This window comes from Populus trichocarpa, chromosome 2 (assembly GCF_000002775.5).
Source record: "Populus trichocarpa isolate Nisqually-1 chromosome 2, P.trichocarpa_v4.1, whole genome shotgun sequence".
Taxonomy (NCBI): Eukaryota; Viridiplantae; Streptophyta; class Magnoliopsida; order Malpighiales; family Salicaceae; genus Populus; species Populus trichocarpa.
In genome coordinates this window covers 15,877,526-15,887,623 of record NC_037286.2, presented here as the reverse complement: position 1 = coordinate 15,887,623, position 10,098 = coordinate 15,877,526, and the positions used below count along the sequence as shown (strand labels likewise).

Genomic DNA, 10,098 nt, shown 5'->3' with positions numbered 1-10,098 from the left:
CACTCTGAAATTTCATTTATTGGATAGGAAGGCCAATGATGCGGCTTCCCAAAGTCAATCATCGTCTGAGTTTCCTGTCTCTCCCCCCGTTCTCTCTTCCCTCACTCACAACATCCGTACGAACTCATGGCCACCTGAGAACTCATCACTCTAAAAGGTTCAAGTCAATTTCAACTATGCCTTGTAGACTCGGCAATCTTGTGCCTCTAAACTCTATTGCAGCCGAAAATGTTGGCAGTCGCTCCAATGCCTCTGTTTCATCCACATCCACCACCGAAGAGGAAGGTGCTCATTCACTCTCACTTTTCCTTTTCTTTTTGCAATTTGAGGTTATTATTGCTAATTAATCGCATCGGCTCACTAGACTAGACTGGACTAGATTCTTCGGTAAAACACAAGGCAAAACGAAGCGATGATGGTTGCTTGATCGAGAGAATTCGTAGAGTGATCAGCTAAATATATCAAACAAGTTTATTAGTAGCTGTGTGTATATGTTAAAGCACGTTTCCTATTTCTAGGAAACTGATCGGTCTTTCCTTTTTTTCCTTTTTCGTTTTTCGTTTTTTTTTTTTTTTTTTTTTGGGGGGGGGGGTTTAAGTCTTAAAAACTTGCATGATTATAACTCTAACTGGTGATTTTTTTTTATTTTTTATATTTGTATAAATGTAGAAGCATTGGCATGTAAATATCAGCTTCCTCCACCGGAGATAAAAGACATTGTTGATGCTCCGCCTCTCCCTGCGTTGTCATTATCACCGCAAAAGGATAAAATACTTTTTCTCAAGCGGAGATCATTACCTCCACTTGCAGAACTAGCAAGACCAGAGGAGAAGCTGGCTGGTTTGCGTATTGATGGGAAATGTAATACTAAGAGCCGGATGTCATTCTACACTGGTATTGGCATTCATCAGTTAATGCCCGATGGTACACTAGGGCCTGAAAAGGAGGTACATGGATATCCTGATGGTGCTAAGATCAACTTTGTCACCTGGTCTCTTGATGGAAGGCATTTGGCCTTCAGCATCCGAGTTTTCGAGGAGGACAATAGCAGCAGTAAACTTAGAGTATGGGTTGCTAATATGGAAACAGGGCAAGCTCGACCTTTGTTTCAGTCACCAGATGTTTACCTAAATGCTGTTTTTGATAATTTCGTATGGGTGGATAACTCTTCTCTGTTGGTCTGCACCATTCCATCATCTCGTGGAGATCCACCAAAGAAACCATCGGTGCCCTCTGGTCCAAAGATTCAATCTAATGAGCAGAAAAATGTCGTTCAAGTTAGAACATTTCAGGACTTATTGAAGGATGAGTATGATGAAGACTTGTTTGACTACTACACGACCTCTCAAATTGTGCTGGCTTCTTTGGATGGGACAGCGAAGGAAGTTGGACCTCCAGCTGTATATACATCAATGGATCCATCCCCTGACCAAAAGTACCTTTTAATTAGTTCTATTCACAGACCATACTCTTTTATTGTACCGCGTGGAAGATTTCCCAAAAAGGTAGAAGTATGGACAACTGATGGGAAATTTGTGAGGGAACTCTGTGATTTGCCTCTAGCCGAGGACATTCCCATTGCAACCAGCAGTGTGCGCAAGGGGAAGCGCGCCATCAATTGGAGAGCAGACAAGCCTTCAACACTCTACTGGTATATCAATGAAAATTCTAATTTTTCACTGTGCTTGTGTAGGAATCGGCAGGATTACATGATAGCTGCATGACGCTAGTTACTTAACAGTATAAATGAACACTTTTAGCATTATGTAGTGGCATGTGGAGCAGCTTGTCCTTGTTATTTTTATTCGTTTTTTTTCCCTTGACTCTTGTTGACGTTTTAGGGCAGAGACACAAGATGGAGGTGATGCAAAAGTTGAAGTTTCTCCAAGAGATATAGTTTATACACAGCCAGCTGAGCCATTGGAAGGTGAACAGCCAGAAATCTTGCACAAACTTGATCTTCGCTATGGGTATGATATGATCTGCATGTTGATTTCTTACTTTGCAAAACTAGTTTGCAACAGATTCTTAAATCGTGAATGCCTCGATAATTTTGAAACTTTTGGATCTTTCTTTTATATGTGTTTTGATAATGATACTCTCATACTCTGTAGAAAGAGCTTAATCTTGCAGACTTACTGACATTAAGAAATTCTATAACCAACCACAGGATTCTCAAAGATAGGTCTAACACTAGCCTGGACTAGCATTCACTTCTGTCAATATACGTGTTTTTTCATCTTGCGTCAAGCTCTAATTACATGCCCAAGGTCAACAAAAAGAGACATGCAGGAATGCATGTACATGTTCAGTTGCCTTCTCTCAAGCACATGTTTGATCCCTAAATTTCCAAATTTTTGTAATATCTGTTGAATACATGCATCGGTTGCGTAGGAGGGTTATTCAAAGACATGAGTGTGACATATATTAAAAATGGATAATAACAAATTGTTGAATCACCCTTTAGGTCGGTGTGGGTTATCTTGGAAGACATGCAACATATGCTAAGACTTTTTCACTAAAATCTCTTACTAAATGAGGTACTGCTTTCACATTTGTAATCTATGCTATATCATTATCAATAGCACATGATTTATCATTTAGGAAAGATTTAAAATTTATTATGATGTGTCGTTCACTAGTAAGTTGTTATGTTTCCATGGGGAACTTTTCGGTGATGTTATTAAATTCAATCAATCCTAGTGAGTCAACATAGTGATACCATTGACTCGGTAGCTAGACTAGTCCAATTTCAAAGCAAATCATGTCGGAGTTGATCTAATATGGCCTAATCAACTTGGCAGTTACACCTGCCAAGTGGTTGACCTGGCAAAATCCTAGCTTCATATTTTTTTTTTAAATATTTTAGAAATGATATAAATATAACATTTTTTTTACAAAAAAATTGAAACGATGACATTTAGGATAGATCAGGGTTAAACCAGGTTAATCCGCCGATTTCGTAACCTAGGTCATAGCTCTACTTGGGTTTAATAACTTTGTTTTCTGGAATCCATATTTTATTTATTAAAAAATTATAATAATAGACATTTGCATGAAGAACAACAAATAAAATTGTTTAAGAGAAATGTATTTTTTTATTTAATTAAGCATTATTTTTTCATGAATAAATAGAGGTTGTTCTTTAATTTTTATTTCTTTCCCCTTTCTTCACAGTGGGATTTATTGGTGTGATGATTCACTAGCACTAGTTTATGAATCATGGTACAAGACAAGGCGAACAAGAACCTGGGTTATATCTCCTGGTTCAAAAGATGCGAGTCCAAGAATACTATTTGATCGGTCATCAGAAGATGTGTACTCCGATCCTGGCTCTCCCATGTTGAGGAGGACTCCTGCTGGAACTTACGTGATTGCAAAGATAAAGAAGGAAAATGATGAAGGCACTTATGTTTTACTGAAGGGAAGTGGTGCTACGCCTGAAGGGAACATCCCCTTCCTTGATCTGTTTGACATGTGAGTATTTTGGAGAAGAACATTTCAACACATGTTCCTCACCTGGTCCCCAATTCTCATTGGTCTCATGATAATCCAAACCAGTTTCTTTCAGAAATACAGGCAGCAAAGAACGAATCTGGGAGAGTGACAAGGAAAGGTATTATGAAACTGTTGTTGCTCTTATGTTGGATTACGAAGAAGGGGATTTACTCCTTGATCGGTTGCAAATATTGACCTCCAAGGAGTCAAAGACAGAAAATAGGCAATATTTCATTCAGAAATGGCCAGAGAAGAAAGCATGTCAGATTACAAATTTTCCACACCCGTACCCACAGTTGGCATCATTGCAGAAAGAGATGATCAGGTACCAGAGAAAAGATGGGGTTCAGCTCACTGCAACATTGTACCTGCCACCAGGCTATGATTTGTCAAAAGATGGCCCTCTTCCATGTCTGGTCTGGTCTTACCCTGGAGAATTTAAAAGTAAAGATGCTGCAGGACAAGTTCGTGGTTCTCCTAATAAATTTGCGGGCATAGGTTCAACATCAGCTCTTCTTTGGTTGGCTAGGAGGCATGAATTCTTCCCTCCATTTCTTGTTACCATTTGTTTTGTTGCTTATACTGTCTCCATTATCAGCTGATTTTTGCTTCACCTTTACCATTGCTTGTGTGCTTTGAACATGCTGGACCTTATTATAATATCTTCATTTCTTGCAGGTTTGCTATTTTATCTGGACCAACAATCCCTATTATTGGTGAGGGTGATGAGGAGGCGAATGACAGGTAATTTGATATAAATCTTACTGAATTATGTTTTTATTGCTAGTTCATATGGATATGATTATGTGGGTTTTCTTCATGTACTCATCAAGTTATTGTCATGAATTGCTAATTATTCACATAACTCAAACTCTTTCAGTAAATGGTATACAAGTATGTTTTCATGAAATTGTGGTTACAACTAACAAGTGAAACAAATCATTTGTTATATGTTAATCCTGGTTCCATGGATATTAACATAAAGCAAATGGTTCATGAAAGAAGAGGACAGCATTAGCATGATGCCTTTTCCCTTAACTCATAAGTTTCCGCAACATCCACAATATTGAACAAGGGGCTAACTCTTCAGTTGCTCTCTGTTATTTGGAGCATGTTTTTAGATTTCTTCTTAGGTAATAGGAAGTATCACTAAATGAACTATGCTGTAGAGTCCCTAAAGTTTTAAATCTTAACTATATGTGTTGACTAGATATGTAGAGCAACTGGTTGCAAGTGTGGAGGCAGCTGTTGAGGAAGTTATCCAGCGCGGAGTAAATTTCTTCACTTGTCCTCGTATGACTATTATTTCCATAGCACCGGATGAGTCTGTGACAGTTGTTTTGGTGTTGCACATTTTAAGGTTGCTCATCCCAACAAAATTGCTGTTGGAGGACATTCCTATGGTGCATTCATGACTGCAAACCTCTTGGCACATGCCCCCCATCTTTTCTGTTGTGGAATTGCTCGCTCTGGAGCTTACAACAGAACACTTACACCTTTTGGCTTTCAGGTAACAGTATAGTGGAATAGATCCCCCCCCCCCCACCCTTTTTTCCTCAATTACGTGCTGCTAATTGAACAACAACAGTGTTTCTCATGTTTTTCTTCCCTCGATCACTATTTTTGTCATAGTTTTGGATGATTTTTTTTTCCTTTCATCTTATTGATATAGCACGAGGACAGAACTCTTTGGGAGGCCAGTACTACTTATGTTGAAATGAGTCCTTTCATGTCAGCAAATAAAATTAAAAAGCCAATACTGCTTATCCATGGAGAAGAAGACAATAATTCAGGAACGCTAAACATGCAGGTATTTATAAAAGAAAATTTAATGGTTCAAACCTACCGTTCCAATTACCTAAAAATAATCATACTATCTATCTGTAGAAATTATTCTTTTCTTTTTATTCTTTCCGGTTGATACAATATATTTAACTTTTGATTTCTCAGTTTAGTGGTTTGTTGCCAGCTTCAGTTTGTGTTCCCAACTTGTTTACTTGCTGCTTATCTTGCATTTTCACATGATGCAGTCAGATCGTTTCTTTAATGCTCTGAAAGGTCATGGTGCCCTTTGTCGCCTGGTCATTCTACCCTTTGAGAGCCATGGGTACGCTGCACGAGAGAGCATCATGCATGTTCTATGGGAAACTGATAGATGGCTTCAGAAACATTGTGTGCAGAACCCTACTGATGCAAGTGCAGAACTTGATGCCTGTAAGGACGAGGTGAGCAATGGAGTTAGAGACTCTGATAACCAAGCAGTTGTTGCCAGTGGAGGAGGTGGGCCAGAGTTGGCAGACTTTGAGCATGAAGGGTTCTACTCTTTGCCGAGGTAATTGTTATGGTAATGTGTTCTACTCTGTTTAGTTAAGCACACTACTATTGTCAATACATTGTTTTATTGAAACTATTGTGTTTTCGGTTGGATGTCGAAACTTGAAAGTATTGCTGTGCCCATCATTTGGTTTAGTTACGGTGATTGTTTTCTGACTTGTATTTATGCATTTCGTGTCTGAATGACCAATAGTTCGTTTTGTTCTGTCTCCTATGTTCTTGTGTGATCAATGTCTGTTTAGATTCAGTGGCCAGTGTTTGCCCGCCGGGAGTTGACATTGAGCAGCATCAACTGTCAATGCATGGATGCAACAGCAGCGCAGGTGCACGTCCCCTGAGTACAAAATATCATCCACGATTGAGTGTGTTGTTACATAACTTTTAAAACCACCACCCTTTTAAATCAATGCTCATTTTCCTGTGCCTTTCTCTCTTCGATTCAAAGTTTCAAACACATGTTGCTTTCTATGTTTACTTGAAGCAAACTTTGCTAAAATCCACAAGTGAATTGTGAATTAAAGAAGTCTTCAGTCAAGACAACTTTTTAAATAAATCAAGGCTGTATTTAACATGATCTGTGAAAATTAACTTCTGATTTTGAATCATAATTTAAAAATTGTTTTTCATAAACAACTTAAAAGATAAAAATGAGCTAGAGTGATGAACTATGGATGGTAAAAATGAATCAAAACTACTTCTTAGAAGAAGAAAAAAAGCACTATAAGTTAGAATACAAAAGTAAAAAATAAATTACTTTTAATTAAAGCAAAATTTTGATTCAATTTTATAACACATTAGTTTAAGTTGAAAATTATTTCTAACCAAGAATGTTTATAATTTTTTTTAATTGAAAGTTAAAAAAACAACTCAAATTTAGTTTATAAAAATTATAGCAAACATAACTTAAATATAGATATCTTGACGCTATCTAGTTCTTAAACTAGTTATTTGATCCGCATTCTGTCATGAGTTGTCATTTTTTTTTTTAAAAAAATCTGGATATACATGTTATTTTGATATGTTTTTTCTACATAAAAAAATCCAAAGTGTAATTCAAAAAGCGTATTTGATATCTCAAATTGAGACATTTACCTGTTTCTGTTTACTAAATTTATTTATTAAAATCAATGAAAAATAGTAGAAATAGAAACACTTATGAAACTTGGTAAATATAATAAAAGGAAAAAAAATATTATTCAAGGCCAAACATATCAAAAATATTATTTCAAAATAAATATTTTTTTTTTATAAAATAAAGCTTATTTATATAAAATAAAAACCAAATCTTCAAAAATTATATACAAAATATTTTTTTATAAAGAAAACATCTATTCAAAAAAGGCCTGCAAAACTAGTGACCTAGACCATGAGACCATAATAAATAGATATAAAAGAAATTGAAGATAACCAAAAAACCAATCCTTTTTTTTTAATATTGCAGAATGACAAAATCATAAAAGAAAATGAGAAAAAAAAAAGAATCCCTAACAATATCAATTCTTAAAACTTGTGACCCATGTCATTAGATCGGAAGCATGATAAATGGAAAAATTAAGTCCAATCTCCAACAAGTCAAACACTGAATGATGAAATAGAAAAAAAAATCAATCACACAAAAAGATGTAATTAAAAGAATGAGGGTGAAAATCAAAATAAAAATAAATTTGAAGTTATCGAAAAAATCTAAATTGGAGGGTTAAATTGAAAAGAAAAACACTTTAACAAAAGGAAAAAAAATCTAAAGAATGAGGGCTAAATTGAAAAAAATAAAACAGTATAAACTTTGATTGAAAGATGAAATTCAAAACAACAAAACTTTAACAAAAGAGCCAAAGAAAAAAAATCAAGAATAAAAAGAATAAGGACTAAATTGAAAAAAATAATATATAAAAAATTGTAATTTCAGAACTAAATTGAAAATATAAAAACTTTTTTAAAAGGGTCAATGACAAAATAAACAATAAAAAACATAAGAATTGAAACTAAAAAAAATAAAATAAAAGATGACAGATGTGCATTTTCTCTAAGAGAGAGAGAGGATGAAAAAGAAAAAGAAGAATAAGTTAAATGTACTACCTAATAAAATGGAAAAATGGTTAGTGATTGGTACACTCCCTAGTGGAGACAATAAATATAAATTGAGTATATAAGGGGTTGTCGGTGATGATAAGGAGATATGAGATGAGGGTAGATTTTTTTCCCACTAAGATTAGATGATTTAGATATATTTTTAGGGATGGACTAATTAAGTGTCCATCGAGCTCAATTGAATTATTTCGCCAAAACAGTAACTTTATAGGGGTTAGAAAGAAAGAGGGTAGTGTTTAGGTTAGAAGGAAATGCCATGTCAAGTTGTACAATATTGGTGATGATTGTGAAGAAGTTATCGAAGAAAGAATGTATGGCTTATTTCACCCATGCTTTAGAGATAGAAAATAAAGGGATAGAGTTATCAGATATTCCTATAGCTAGGGCGTTTCTCGAGTGATTGCCAGGATTGCCACCTGAAAGAGAAGTCGAGGTCTCTTTAGACATAATATTTGGAACTGCTCTTATAGCTCAGTCGCCTTATATAATAACGCCTACAAAGTTGACAAAATTGAAGATTCAATTAGAATAATTGTTGGACAAGAGGCTTATCCAACCGAGTAACTTATCATGGGGTGCCCCAATGCTATTTGTGAAAAACAAAATGACACCTTTTGACTTTGTATTGATTATAAACAATTGAATAAGGTGACGATAAAGAACAAATACCCTCTTTCATGAATAGATGATTTATTCAACCACCTAAAAAGGGCACATGTGTTTTCAAAGATTAACTTGAGAACATGATACTACCGGTTAAAGATTAAAGAGTTGGATATTCCAAAGATTGCTTTTAGAAGTCTTTATAGACATTACGAGTTTCTGGTAATGTCATTTGGGTGAATGAATGTTTCAGTGATGAATAGAGTCATCTAGCAGTATTTGGACAAATTTATGGTAGTGTTCATAGATAATATATTGATCTATACGAACTCATATTTGGAGCATGAACAACATTTGATATGTGTGTTACAGGCGCTAAGAGACCATTGGTTGCATGCTAAGTAAATGTGAGTTTTAGCTTAAAAATTGTCTTTTTAGGGCATATCATATCAGTTGATGGAATACATGTAGATCCAAGGAAGGTGGAAGGGGTATTGAAGTGGAAGAAACCTACAAATGTCACGAAGATTCATAGTTTTCTTGGGTTTGTTGGGTAACAAAGGAGGTTTATCAAAGGGTTTTCAACGATAACAACCCCTCTGACTTGATTAACCTGGAAAGTATTAAGGTGAGAATGGTTAGAAGAGTGTGAAGAAAGGATTTAGAAGAGGCTTACAACTACTCATGTATTGACACTTCCCTTCGAGTTAGAAGGCTTTATAGTATATAGTAATGCTTTAAAGATAGGGTCAGGTTATGTGTTGATGCAACATGAAAAGGTGATAGTCTATGCTTCATGACAACTGAAAACTTATGAGATCAATTATTTTGTCCATGATCTAAAGTTGGCAGCTGTGGTGTTTGATTTGAGAGTGTGAAGACACTACTTATATGGGTCGCAAGTCCAAATCTTCACGGATTATAAGAGTTTGAAGTATCTGATGTTGCAAAAAGAGTTAAATATGCGGTTAAAATGATGGATAAAGTTGGTTAAATATTACGATTATGTGATGGACTATTACCCGAGAAAGGCCAATGTTGCATAAATGCTCTTCGACGCAAGGAAAAGACATTAATTGGTGAATTGAATGCTTAGGATATAAGAGAAGTAATATAATTGAAGAAATTTGATGCATAGTTAAGAATTGAAATTAAAATGACAGGTCCAGTTGATAAGTTGGATAGATTGTATGTAAACAAAGTAGTCAGATTATATGGAGTACCTGTATCTATTGTATCTGATTGTGATCTTAGATTTACTTCCCGTATTTGGCCTAATATTTAGTATGCCTTGAGGACAGAATTGAAATTAAGTACAACTTTTCATCCCTAGATAGATGAACAGTTTAAGAGGATTATACAGATTCTAAAAGATTTATTGAAGGATGTGTGATGGAATTTAGAGGAAACTACGAAGATCATTTACCTCTAGTGGAGTTCACTTATAATAATAGCAATCAAGCAATGATAGGGATGGCTTCGTATGAAGAAATGTATGGACAAAAATGTTGAACTCCCGTATGTTGGGAAGAGGTAAGGGATACAAAGTTAATGGGATTGGAATTGGTGCAAATC

At 35.3% G+C, this 10,098-nt stretch overlaps 1 protein-coding gene across 2 annotated transcripts; it reads left to right on the top strand.

Annotated features, from left to right (window-relative positions):
• On the top strand, positions 1-6,257 carry LOC7460457 (probable glutamyl endopeptidase, chloroplastic). 2 transcript variants are annotated; one of them, XM_052450642.1, is made up of 11 exons: positions 1-285; positions 670-1,651; positions 1,842-1,970; positions 3,178-3,477; positions 3,572-4,030; positions 4,177-4,242; positions 4,709-4,769; positions 4,859-5,008; positions 5,171-5,308; positions 5,529-5,830; positions 6,075-6,257. In XM_052450642.1, exons 1-11 carry the CDS (start codon positions 36-38, stop codon positions 6,106-6,108), a joined length of 2,871 nt encoding a protein of 956 aa, XP_052306602.1. In that variant the 5' UTR covers positions 1-35; the 3' UTR covers positions 6,109-6,257. The 2 variants fall into 2 exon arrangements, with proteins under 2 accessions (XP_052306602.1, XP_052306603.1); XM_052450643.1 differs by having other exon boundaries at positions 5,529-5,842.
• Positions 6,258-10,098: the final 3,841 nt, after the last annotated feature.